Source organism: Lactuca sativa, chromosome 2 (genome assembly GCF_002870075.4).
Source record: "Lactuca sativa cultivar Salinas chromosome 2, Lsat_Salinas_v11, whole genome shotgun sequence".
Taxonomy (NCBI): domain Eukaryota; kingdom Viridiplantae; phylum Streptophyta; class Magnoliopsida; order Asterales; family Asteraceae; genus Lactuca; species Lactuca sativa.
Genome location: NC_056624.2, coordinates 169500861 through 169514846, shown reverse-complemented (window position 1 = coordinate 169514846; position 13986 = coordinate 169500861). Strand labels below are relative to the sequence as shown.

The 13986-nt window shown below is 35.7% G+C and overlaps 2 protein-coding genes across 2 annotated transcripts; one reads left to right on the top strand and one right to left on the bottom strand.

Annotated features, from left to right (window-relative positions):
• Window positions 1-5180: 5180 nt before the first annotated feature.
• Window positions 5181-6017, top strand: LOC111883482 (uncharacterized). Its single transcript, XM_023879806.1, has one exon. The coding sequence runs from the start codon at window positions 5181-5183 to the stop codon at window positions 6015-6017; it is 837 nt and encodes a 278-aa protein (XP_023735574.1).
• Window positions 6018-11161: 5144 nt separating this feature from the next.
• LOC111883451 (chalcone synthase) lies at window positions 11162-12847 on the bottom strand. Its single transcript, XM_023879789.3, has 2 exons — window positions 12569-12847; window positions 11162-12367 (listed from the first exon to the last, which is right to left on the bottom strand). The coding sequence occupies exons 1-2, from the start codon at window positions 12753-12755 to the stop codon at window positions 11358-11360; spliced, it is 1197 nt and encodes a 398-aa protein (XP_023735557.1). The 5' UTR covers window positions 12756-12847; the 3' UTR covers window positions 11162-11357.
• Between the last annotated feature and the right edge of the window lie 1139 nt (window positions 12848-13986).

Sequence of the window (13986 nt, the reverse complement as noted above, 5' to 3'; positions counted from 1 at the left end):
GTACATGAAACTTCATTGGCCGGGATGTTTGTGGAACTCATTGTTTTTCCACATTTCAAAGCATCAAGCTCTTCAATTACATCAACAATACTAAGACTATTGAGATCTTTTGTCTTCTTGATGACAGCTACGTTCATATCCCACGATTTCGGAAGTGAATTTAGTAGCTTTTTGTTTATCTCAGATTTGGTCAAGAAGATCCCAACCATATTCATCTCAGTAGTGAGTGTGGTAAATCGTTGTAGCTGAGCCTCCATGGTTTCTCCAGGAATGTAGTTGAAGATGTTGAAATTTTGTCTTAACATATCCTGACGATTCTCTTTCATGTCTTCAATTCCTTTGTTGACCTCAAAAGCCATTAAAAGCATAACTCGAAGCTAAAATGAAACTTAAATGTCAAATTTAAAAATGCCCTTTTTCTCAAAAGTCAACCTTAAAAGTCAAACCGAAAAGCTAAATTTGAAAATTTAAAAGTCAAAATTTAAAATCAAAGGTCAAACCTGAAAGTCAAAGTCAAAATTTTAAATAAAAAGTCAAAAACTTTTTTAATTATTTTTTAGTTATTTTATTATTATTATTTATTATTATTTTTTTAATTCTTGATGAAAAAGGAATTTAAAATTAAAAGAAATTTGAATTTTGGGCTAAAAGTGTAAAAAATGCGAAATTAGGAACGAAAGGGAGTGCTTTTGAATTAAAATTGGGAGAAAAGGAACAAAGGCGTTGCTGGTGGAGTTGGTAAAGCGCTTGGTTTATGAACAAGAGGTCCCAGGTTCGATCCCAGGCACCCCCAAAATCTGCTTACCTTTTTCGACTTGTAAGCTCCAAAACTCGATCAAAAACCTTTTTTTATGAAAAACACAAAGAACAAACCCCCCTTATTTTTCAGAGATCTATCCAAAAACGCAAAAATCTTTCAAAAATAAGATCAAATAAGCTCCAGATCTGACAAAATTGACTGATATAATCCAAACTGTGATACCAATTGTAAGTCCCCAAATATGCTTGTGTATCAATCAGATCCAATTGATGGTGCGGAATCCCAATCAATTGGATGATGCCAGATCAAATAGAAGAGAAGGATAAGAAGAATAATATGAATTTTGTTTGAATTGATTAGATTGAAGTTCCCTTACAAGATTCACACAGTTACACACATACGCTCCTTTCTCTCTCTTTATTGGCCGTAAACTCTCTACTGTTCATCAATCACTACTCCTCACCCCTAACACCTATATATATACAAGGGGAACATGGGCCGGAGAACATGGGCCGTAAATGGGTTTACGGCCGTAAACCCATTTACGGCCATAAACACTGACCGTAAACACCCCACCTGGCCGTAAACTAGATTGTAAGCTCATAAAATATTACATAAAAATACAATTGCCCAGAAAAGCAAAGTATAAACCATATTGTGACGCAACAGGATCCATGATGGTTCGATTTTGTTATAAAGTAAAAATAAACTTGTTATTTTTAAAGTCTTTCGTTGCCGATTTTTATGAAAAACAAACTTTTATTTCGTATCAAAACCCAACACGAAAATGTCCAAGAGATGATATAATGATGCTTAAACAGGGTGCAAACCCTAAAAATTAGGGTTTCCATTTGGTTGGAGTATATCCTGCGTACTCACAGTATGCCTTGCATACTCCAAAAGTGCCCGCAATCCCTTTTGCATAGTACGCCCAACGTACTTCCTTGTACGCACTACGTACAAGGCTTAGCCTTTTAAACCACCAACTTCCGGAGGCCATAACTTCTTCGTTCTATGTTCGATTTCAATGATCCTTATCTCCACAGAAAGGTAACAATAAGCTCTACACTTCTATCAACTCATCCTTTTCTTAAAAATTCCCAAACTAAAACCCAAAATTCATATAAAGCCCAAACTGTCACTTTACCGATACGCCCCTTGGCACCAAAACACAAACCGAACTCCCGGATCATCTAAATTGCATTACCCACACCCAAATAGGTCTAAATCTCTCTTTCGCAAAGGCCCTAAGCCTTGTGATAAACGATCTTCGGGTCACAGCCCTGAATTATGAAACGATTTGGAACAGTGTTCCACTCGTACTTCATATAATTGCTAGAAGACCACCACAGCCTGCAGTCGACTGTCATCGCCAAATTGTTGCTGCCACCATCGTTGATGGCGGCTGAGGCTTTGTGTTCCATCTCCCTTTTCGTTGCCATACCACCACCTCTTCCATTCTCTATGCACATCTACTCTCTTAAGATCAAATAACTACCACAACTTTCGATGTCAAATAATAAACCGTCGTTGATTTATCTCCAACAAAAACCACCAGTACTTTCGGATCTAAATACAAAGATGAAGAAGTTCTCAGATCTGATTTGTGGTCTTGTCAAGATCTTTGTCTCTAAATCTCCAACATCTAGATCCGACGGAGCACGAGAAACCTTATCTAGTATTCTTCGTAAGAACTCTAAATCTAACAGATCATGGAGCTCTTTGTCACATCCAGATCTCCAACCATCTTCAAATCTACTTCTTTCTTCACTCAACCTTGTCGACGTCAGACCACTGTCACCACTGTTGATTGTACTCTAACTCCACTATTATCGACGTCATACCACCAAGGTTGTTGTCCTACCACTGGTTCTCATAAATCTAGAGAGATGGAACACTCTCAAATTTGGAGAAACGTTACATTAAAGGCATTTGATGAAATGCCTAATGAAAAGAATATGTGTTTAACGTTATGAATACTATGGATGGGTGTCTAAAATAGTTCATTAAGTTGTGAAGAGATGTCTAAACTAGTCTTTTAAGTTGTGAATGAATGGTTGAAATAGTCTTTAAGTTTTAAATATTGTGAATGAGTGTTTGAAATGTGGTATTAAAATGTGAATTCTAATTTTTTTTTTTTAATCTTGATATGATTTTTGGAGCTTGCTAGAGTGTAAGGTAACCACCGGTGCTCATGGATCTGAAGCTAGGAAATATCATTAGATCTGGAAATATGACAACTTGAAAAAACAAAATAAAAAACAACTCAAAAAATAAGTTTTTATGAATCAGACTAGTTTATAACCTGTAGGAACCACGGTTACTAAATTAATTAAACTTTCATAGTAAAAAATCAAAATTATTAAGCAATTATTTTAAATAAATTGTTAAATAAGATATATTTTTTAGTTATATAAAACTATAATTGTTGATTTAAATAAATATGTGACCTTATAATCTGTATTAATATTATTTTTATTTTTATTCTAATGTTATTAATTTAATGTAATTAGAGTGGAAAATTTAAAATTTAAAATTTAAGATAATCAATATGTTGACAAACGACATGACAATAATTTTGATGTCTAATAGGATAACACTAACAAAATAAGATTAAACTTTTTTTTATTAAAATAGGAAGATGTGATCACCAAACACACCTTTAATCTCATACATTATATATTATATTAGATTGTTAATAGACTTTTACAAAAACATAGAGTATTAATTAAACATGTAAGAATACAATTTAAATACATTATTTTGCCTTGATAATTACTTATTACATGTCAAGTATAAGCTCAAGAATAGCGTTAATGAGTTTTTATATATATATATATATATATATATATATATATATATATATATATATATATATATATATATATATATATATATATATATATATATATATCATGTTTTAAATATTGTAATAATGATAATGGGAAATCTCCAGAAAAATCCTAAAATTTTAGGTTAATTTATGAAAAAATCCCAAACTAAATTTTGTTTATAGAAAAGTACAGAATACCGGTTAAAACTTCAAAAAAACCCTTTTCGGACGGTTTCGTAGATTTAATCGGTATTCTGTCATTTGTCGTTAGTTTGCTCAAAATTTTGGGACTTTTCCAAAAATTACTTGATAACCAAAATATTGGGACTTTTCTAAAAATTACCATGGAATTAATTGATATTATTATTAAGAAATCATTTATAAACATAAAAAATATTTTTATTATAAAAAAGAAAATACATTTGTTGCTAATTTCTAGGAATAAATTGGTTGTCTAAGTACTCATCTATTGCTTGCTGACCACTCAAACTCTTTACGTTCCTCATTGTTATGAATATGATGATGAGATGTACTCAGTTAGTGTTCCTTTAATGTTGGTGTTCATCTTATGTTCTTTAACCTAACTACCATTCAACATGCATATCTCACATGTTAACAACCATCAGCTAACACACATCTATCAAATGCGAAAAGTGATCCATGAATGATAGTTTATATGGAAACAAGTGAATGATGATTATCTATTTAAATTGACATTTAATGTTTACTTTTCACTCTCCATAAATGTGTGTAATTTGTGGTTGTTACCTGGTAATGTATGGAGGTTAGGTGGTAATTACGTTAAAAAACATAATAAAATATCTATATGTTCAAGAATCGTTGTGTAATGATATTTTCTAATAACATGTGATCATATAATGTCATGCCTAATAGCAAGTAGACACTTATTGATTGTGTATTTAATAAATATTATCAAATCTTGTATTGGTCACGCCTAACAAGTTACTTCTTACTATGACACCCACAACGATACGTTGGAGGAACATAAGGACTTTGAAGTGGTTAACAAACAATAAAGAAATACATAGTCGACCATTCTATTCCTAGAAATTAGCTAAAATGTATTTTCTTTGTTTATAATAAAATAAATTTATATGTTTATAAATGATTTATTAATAATAATATTCACTAATTCCACAGTAATTTTCAGAAAAATCTCAATATTTTGGTTATCCGGTAATTTTCAAATAAATCATAATATTTTGAGCAAACTAACTGTTAAATATATGTTGTATATATTGTTTTTGTAAATTAGCTTAGTCAATATTCAGTTCCTTGAAATAAGGATTGAAATATATGTTGTATATATTGTTTTTGTAAATTAGCTTAGTCAATATTCAATTCCTTGAAATAAGGATTGACGCCTTTCTATTAGGCAAATTACAAGGCAAATTACATGCTTCTGTATTTGTATATATTGAGAACAATGAGAATGAAATCTTTGAGGAAAATATTTTATTATGGTATCAGAGAGACTAGGGTAAAATCTCGTTCCATCTCCTTCTCTTATCTTCCGCAAAGCGCCCTAGCTGTCTTTTTCATCTTCTTCTTCTCTATTTTGCTGCCATGTCTGATAACAAGAACTCTTTTCATCCGGCTCTTGCGGTGTCTAACATCCGCAACCACATCTCCATCACTCTTGAAATGGAGAATGTTCAGTATTCGACATGGGCAGAACTCTTTAAAATTACTGCACGATCTCATAAGGTTCTTCATCATATCATTCCTCCTACCAACATGAAGGCCCCAACTACTGCAGAAGAAAAGGAACTATGGTCGACCCTTGATGCAGCGATTCTTTCATGGATATATGCTACGATCTCTAATGATCTATTGCGCACCATCATCGAACCTGATGCTACGGCCATGGAAGCTTGGAATAGGCTACATGAAATTTTCCAAGACAACAAGAACTCCCGTGTGGTAACTCTAGAAGCCGAGTTCTCCAACACTAGAATGGAGAATTTTCCTAATGTTTCGGCTTATTGCCAACGACTCAAGTCAATTGCCGATCAATTGAAGAATGTTGGTGCACCGGTGTCGGAAAGTTGTCTAGTTATTCAATTGGTTTCGGGACTAACCAGAGCATATAGGGGTGTCGGCACTTTGATCCGACAAAGTGATCCATTGCCTCTCTTCTATCAGGCCAGATCTATGCTAACTCTTGAAGAGGCTGGTTTTGCTAAGGAGGCTGCAACAGGATCTGATTCTGCCATGATTGCCTCATCTCAATCTGAAGACTCTTTTGTTACCAGGTCAAACTGGGAAAACACACAAAACTGGGGGAAACAAACTGGAAATCGGAAATCAGGCAAGAAATCAGGCAATAATTCTGGCAGCAATAGTGGAGGTCGGGGTCAAGGTAGTAATGGCGGCCGTCGGTTTCCTCAGCAACAACAATAAAGCTTTGTTCCTTGGAGTCCACAATAGTAATGGGGGTACAATCTGTGGGGTTGGTTTCCTCAGTGGGCTTCCCCACCTTGCCCATATCCAACACAAGGATGGGCTCGTGGGCTAACACCTAGTAAACAACAGCAAAATGGTATTCTTGGGCCACGTCCACAGCACCACCAGTAGGCTTTTATGACTTCACAAAATGACCAGTCATCATCATATGCTCCAACAGATATTGAAGCAGCCATGCACACGATGTCTATTAATCCACCCGATTCAACTTGGTTCATGGACACCGGTGCTACGTCACACATGACATCTTCCAATGGTAATTTCTCGTCTTATTTTAATTTGAGCAATCATCATAATGGCATTATTGTAGGAAATGGTCATACCATTCCAATTCGTGGTTATGGTCACACTTCATTACCATCTCCTAACCCCCCCCTTTATCTCTAAAAATGTTCTCCATGCTCCCGGACTTATTAAAAATCTTATTTCGGTTCGGAAGTTTACAGCTGATAATTTTGTTAGTGTTGAATTTGATCCGTTTGGGTTTTCTGTGAAGGATTTTCAGACAGGGAGGCAAATAATGAGATGTGACAGTTGGGGTGATCTTTATCCTATTTCTACTTCAACAAACAATCCTGCTCAACCTTTCGCCTTTACAACCATCTCTTCTTCTCTTTGGCATGATCATCTAGGTCATCCGGGTTCACAAGTTATGGATGTTCTTAGGCACAATAAAAGCATTGATTGTAATCGTCTATCTACTTCTAGAATTTGTCGTTCATGTGTTCTTGGTAAACATATTAAGTTACCTTTTGTTTCTTCAAATTCGAATACTACTTTGCCTTTTGATATTATTCATAGTGATCTTTGGACGTCTCCCACCTTGAGTTCTATGGGGCATAAATATTATGTTTTGGTCTTAGACGATTATTCGAATTTTTTATGGACTTTTCCATTAGCCAAAAAAATCTGATGTCTTTGACATATTCTTAAGATTTAAAGCTCACATTTTCACCCAATTTGAACGCAATATTCAAAACATACAATGTGATAATGGGAGGGAGTTTGATAATGGTCAATTTCGGGATTTTTGTAAAGCTCATGGCATGTCGTTACGTCTTTCTTTCCCTTATACCTCTTCTCAAAATGGTAAGCGGAAAGAAAAATACGTTCCATCAATAATGTCACTCGTACTCTTTTAACTCATGCCGCACTTCCTCCTTCTTTTTGGCACCACGGTTCGCAAATGGCGACTTACCTTCTAAATATTCTTCCAACTAAGATTTTGGGTAATGTGACACCTCTTCAAATATTATACCAAAGGGTGCCTTCGTATTCTCACATTCGAGTTTTTGGATGTTTGTGTTATCCTCGAATCCCATCTACCACTATAAATAAATTGCAACCAAGATCCACTCCATGCGTATTTTTGGGTTATCCTTCAAATCATCGTGGGTATAAATGTTACGATATGTCTTCAAATAAAATTATTATTTGTCGACATGTTTTATTTGATGAGAATGTGTTTCCATTTGCAAAAGTGAATACTACTTCTTCTTCCACGTATGATTTTTTATGTGATGATATTTCACCATATACAATACATCACATGCAAAACCTCACTTCTTCTAATCAGCCACAAATAACCCCACAAAATTCAGCCCACCAAGATTCTCATTCCTCACCATCCAATCAAAATAGCCCATCTTCACAATTAAATCATGACCCACTTCCAACAAGTCCACCTGTTTCACCTACTCCTAATACATCATCTCATACAATAAACAATCTTTCTTTTCCCACTCCACGTCCTACAATGGTTACAAGAAGCCAAATGGGTGTTTTTAAGCCAAACAAAGATATCATAATCACTCTTTGGCTGCCACTGTGTCTCGCTCACCCTTACCCCGTAACCCAGTTGCAGCCCTTCGTGATCCGAATTGGAAAATGGCCATGGATGATGAATATGATGCTCTTATTAAAAATAAGACATGGGATTTAGTACCTCGCCCACCGAATGTTAATGTTATTCGTTCTATGTGGATTTTTACTCATAAAGAAAAATCTAACGGTGTGTTTGAGAGGCATAAAGCCTGACTTGTAGGTGATGGTAAAACTCAGCAGGTTGGCGTCGATTGTGGAGAAACATTTAGCCCGGTAGTAAAACCGGCTACGATACGTACGGTTCTTTCTCTTTCGTTATCTAAAGCATGGCCCATTCATTAGCTGGATGTAAAAAATGCGTTTCTTCACGGTAAGTTACAAGAAACTGTATATATGCATCAACCATTGGGTTACAGGGATCGGAATCATCCAGATTATGTTTGTCTTTTACGTAAGTCCTTATATGGGCTTAAGCAGGCTCCCCGCGCATGGTATAAGCGATTTGCAGATTATGTTCTTTCTCTTGGTTTCACTAATAGCAAATGTGATAACTCTTTATTTATCTATCGCAACGGCTCTGACATGGCTTATATCTTATTATACGTGGATGACATTATTCTCACGGCTTCGTCTGATAGTCTCCGGTTATCTATCATGGCTTTTCTTAGCTCGGAATTTGCCATGAAAGATCTTGGGCCTTTAAATTACTTTCTTGGCATTTCCGTATCTCGGCATAAGGAGGGTATGTTTCTTTCACAACGCAAGTATGCCAAGCAAATAATTGAGCGGGCAGGCATGTCTTCTTGCAAGCCTTCTCCTACACCTGTTGACACAAAACAAAAAGTTAGTGCTACTTCAAGTACTCGTTTTGAGGATCCTACGTTATATAGAAGTCTTGCCGGGGCACTACAATATCTTACGTCCACCCGTCCTGATATATCTTACGCGGTTCAGCAAGTGTGTTTACATATGCATGATCCGAGAGTTGATCATATGCAAGCTCTCAAGCGCATAATCCGGTATATTCAAGGCACTATAAATCATGGTCTCCATCTTTTTGCATCTTCGGTTTCATCTCTAGTTTCTTATACGGATGCAGATTGGGGTGGGTGTCCGGATACACGATGGTCTACGTCCGGATATTGTGTATTTTTGGGTGATAATTTAGTGTCATGGTCATCTAAGCGATAACCTACTCTTTCACGATCGAGTGTCGAAGCCGAATATAGGGGTGTTGCTAATGTCGTATCAGAATCATGTTGGTTACGCAATTTGCTGTTGGAATTGCATTGTCCAATTAAACAAGCTACACTTGTTTATTGTGACAATGTGAGTGCAATCTATTTATCGGGAAATCCGGTACAACATCAACGTACTAAACATATTGAGATGGATATTCATTTTGTACGGGAAAAAGTTGCTCTTGGTCAAGTTCGTGTTTGTCATGTACCTTCCCGATATCAAATTGCGGATATCTTTACCAAGGGACTTCCGCGTGTTCTTTTTGACGAGTTTCGAGACAGTCTTAGCGTCCGAGAGTCTCCCGTTTTGACTGCGGGGGTGTGTTAAATATATGTTGTATATATTGTTTTTGTAAATTAGCTTAGTCAATATTCAGTTCCTTGAAATAAGGATTGATGCCTTTCTATTAGGCAAATTACAAGGCAAATTACATGCTTCTGAATTTGTATATATTTAGAACAATGAGAATGAAATCTTTGAGGAAAATATTTTATTAAAGAGGTTGTAACATCACTTATAGTATACTTAACTATATTCTAAAAACTTGTATTTCAAATTATTCCATTTCATCTAAAAATAAAAACTCACAAAAAAAAACAAATTAGAATTTGCTAAACATCTTTAACATAGTCATTCATTCTTATTACTTAAGTAACTTAGACTTAATGCATTTTAATATTATCATTATAGTCATAATTAAAACTTGCTAAGGCCAAAGGAAGTGATGCTTCGGTACCATCGATGTCAACATAGGAGAAGATTGAGGTGGAGCTTGCCAACACGGTGTCGTATTCAGTATGTCAGGATTTTGTATCAGCCACTGTCTTTTCTTTCTCTTTGACAAGCTTAGGCGAAGAAGAATTTAAGATGAAATTCAACATCTACTTATCATTTCTACCACTCATGGCGTGTTTGTGAGTGTTTTTTAAAACGATTTATTAACTTATTAGTTTTTTAAAAAACCAATAAGCTAAAATATACTTTTAAAAGACTAACTTTTTGGTCAAAAAAAAATATGACTTTTTCAAAAGTTCAATACCTGACTTTTCCAAAAAAAAAAAAATGTATGATTAATTTATAATTTTATATACAATATTTAAAAACTATAGGTGTTATTTATATAAATTATTTAGTGCTTGATTATTTATAAAAATTTAAGGTTTTTTCATTTATTTAAATATCTTATAATTTTATAAGTTTTTTTAGTAGACTACATTTGTAGAAAGGGCCCTATAATTCTAAAAACATTCACCCGCTTGTCTAATTCGTCGACTACTATTGTCAAATTGGACACACACTTATGACAAAGTGACATCGTAGTATATAAATGCGCTTGTTTGGTGCAATTCATTACTGTCGCACCCTATTAGAGTGTTATAAAGACTTTTTTTGGTTGCGGTCCAAAGTTTTCCGTCATAGATTTTTTAATGCAAAAAAGTTCAAAGGTTTATTTTTTCCTACAAAAAAACATTATTCGGAATTGAATATTCAATTTAAAATACTTTTAAGATTTCGGAATTGAATGTTCAATTTAAACTACCGTTAAAAATGGTAGTCTTAAAATACGAAAATTAATGTTCAATATTAATTTTAAATGTTAAAAGAATGAGAAATTTTACCATGAAACATATGACCGACAATACGAATGGTTTCCCATTTTTTAAAAGTTCTCATGGAAAACTCGCCCTTATATTTATTGAATATTTAATAATAGAATTTAAAGATCGTGGTAAACTAAATAATGCTTGACAAAATGATTTTGCTTTTTTGTAAGATTGATCACACAAAGAAATGTAAATAAAAAATTATTCTATAACTATTTCTTTTTGTATACTCGTGGGTTCACCACATACTTGTAAAATATTTTATAAAAGTAAACGTTTTTTTTTATTAGTTTTTCATCTCAAATTAATCACGTGTGTATCATATTATCTCCTTACATTGTGGAGTACCCTTTTTTATATCATTTATTTTGTTAAAGTGCAAATCGCGATATAAATAATAAATCTAGCTACTATATAAAAGATATAATGGATTTCTTAGCAAAATTACAATAGGTTGTATTACATGTAAAACATACAAACAAAACAAACATATGAATCACATATTAATAACAATTGAAATCCTAGATATTCATTTATTTAATTAAAGCATAAATAACGATTGATGATTTTAGCTTCAAGAAAAGACGTAGTTGATAAAGGATCAAATTTAGGTGGGAATTGGCATGGTGGTTGGAAGACTATGAAGGACCACCGTCTCCACCGTCAAACCAGGACCGAACCCAAACAGAACACCCCAGTCCAATCCTTCGCCGGTGGTGGCAGCACCGTCCTCCGCCGACTTCTTTCTCATCTCGTCAATGATGAACAACACGCAGGCACTGGACATGTTTCCGTACTCGCTCAATACATGTCTGGTGGCTCTCATCTTCTCCTCCTTGAGACCAAGCTTGAGCTCCACCTGGTCCAGTATCGCCGGACCACCGGGGTGGGCGATCCAGAAGATGGAGTTCCAGTCGGTTATCCCCAAAGGAGAAAATGCTTGTGTCAGAGCCTTCTCTATGTTCTTCGAGATCAACCCTGGAACATCCTTAAGGAGATGAAAAGTTAGCCCCACCTCCCTCAAATGTCCGTCGATGGCTCCCTCGGAGTCAGGTAAGATCGTCTGAGCCGCAGACACCATCTCGAACAACGGCCGTTCAATCGTCAAGTCAGGGTCCGAACCCACGATGACCGCCGCAGCTCCATCCCCGAAAAGAGCTTGTCCAACGAGGGAATCAAGGTGGGTGTCGTTAGGGCCACGGAAGGTAACCGCTGTAATCTCAGAGCAAACCACAAGAACACGAGCACCCTTGTTGTTCTCAGCGAGGTCCTTGGCGAGTCGGAGAACCGTTCCGCCGGCGAAACACCCTTGTTGGTACATCATGAAGCGTTTGACAGAAGGACGTAGGCCGAGGAGCTTAGTGAGCTGGTAATCGGCGCCGGGCATGTCAACGCCGGAGGTGGTGCAGAAGATGAGATGGGTGATTTTGGATTTAGGTTGGCCCCATTCTTTGATGGCTTTGGTCGCGGCTTCTTTACCGAGCTTGGGGACTTCGACAACCACCACGTCTTGTCTGGCGTCGAGGGAAGGAGCCATGTACTCGCAAAGGTTGGGGTTCTCTTTGAGAAACTCCTCTGTCAAATGCATGTATCGTTTTCTTATCATAGACTTGTCACCTGCAAGTTTCATATACATGTATACTTTGTTAAAACAAAACCCTACACATAACATCATGCTGATACAAATACAAATCGATCATCACTTTTATTTTTTTTTGAAAGATCTGAAAACTACGTCTCAGAAAAGTTTTGCCACAATATATCTTTGGCCTGTGTTATCTCACGAAAAACTCAATGGAAGTAAGAGTAAATACATACACATGCGCTGGAACTTCTCTTTGAGATCAACCATGTGTTCGCTTTTAGTAATCCGAAAATAGTAATCGGGATAATCAGCTTGGTAGACGCAGTTGGATGGAGTTGCAGTGCCGATGGCAAGAATGGTGGCTGGACCTTGTGCCCGTTGGGCATTTCTGATCTGAGCAATATCAATTGAGGAGGCCATTGGTGTTCAATCTCTGGTGGCAGGAATGGAGTTGATCTTTCAGTTTCAAACTAGAGAAGGAAATGTGGTTGCGAAATAGACGATGTTTGAGTATCTATTATATAGAGTGTTAGGTTCTTTAAACCTCAATTTAGAATTTATTGAGCCGTAAGTGTTCGCGATGGTAGTACATGCCACGTCGAGCATCATGTATGCATTTATGACACAATACCCAAGGGAGCTTGTATCTCTTTGGAGGTTTGTACTAGATACAAAAGGAACGACTTGACATCCAGTTGATTAAAGTGTAAGATGTAATTAATGGGTCTGATTGTATACCTCTTCGGTATCGTAAAATTGTCATTATACGATTTGGTATGCATGTCCCCGGATCTCTTGTGGCTTGTGGCTTGTGGCTTATGTGGTCATCGGTCAAGTGGGAGTCAAGTGAACACCATTCCCCACCTCCACATTAATCACCAACTCGTAGTGAATTGTAGCGAAGATCATGAACCATGCACCACACCTAATAATTTAATTTTTCTCTATCTCTTTCTACTTTTTTTTTTATTAATTTAAAGATATTTATTTATATTAAATAATTAAAAAAATAAGAAAGATATAATAGTATGGAGTGATAATTATTTTATAGCGTATGGTTTAAATGTAAGGATTATAAGATGTTGATGTGACATTTTTTTAATGGTTAAGTGGTGAGTATTAATAATATTTTATATAGTTATTGAAAAAGATAAATTACAAGGTTCTTAATAAAAAACATAAAGGCTATAAAGAAGGAATGGAAAAATAAATATTAACCAAGATAAAACTCTAAGGAGCTAAAGCTTAAATGGCCCATGCGGGCTAATAACATATAGGCTAACATCCCTCTTCAAACTCACAATGTCACAATAATAAGCATTGAGAGTTAGTCACACAAGAACCGAAATCGAGATGCCGATAAAGCCTTTGTAAAAATATCCGCAAGCTGCAAGGTTGATGAAACAAACGAAAGTGATATGGTCCCGAGTTGTAAGTGATGACGGGTGAAGGGACAATCAATCTCAATGTACTTCGTCCACTCATGGAAAACATAATTCTTCGCAATTTGTATTGCACTTTTGTTATCACAATGCAGGGAAGTAGGTGAAGAAATGTGAACTCTCATATCTGCAAGCAACCACCGTAACCAGATAATCTCACATGTATTCACAGTCATAGCACGATACTCAGCCTTCGTGGAAGATCTAGA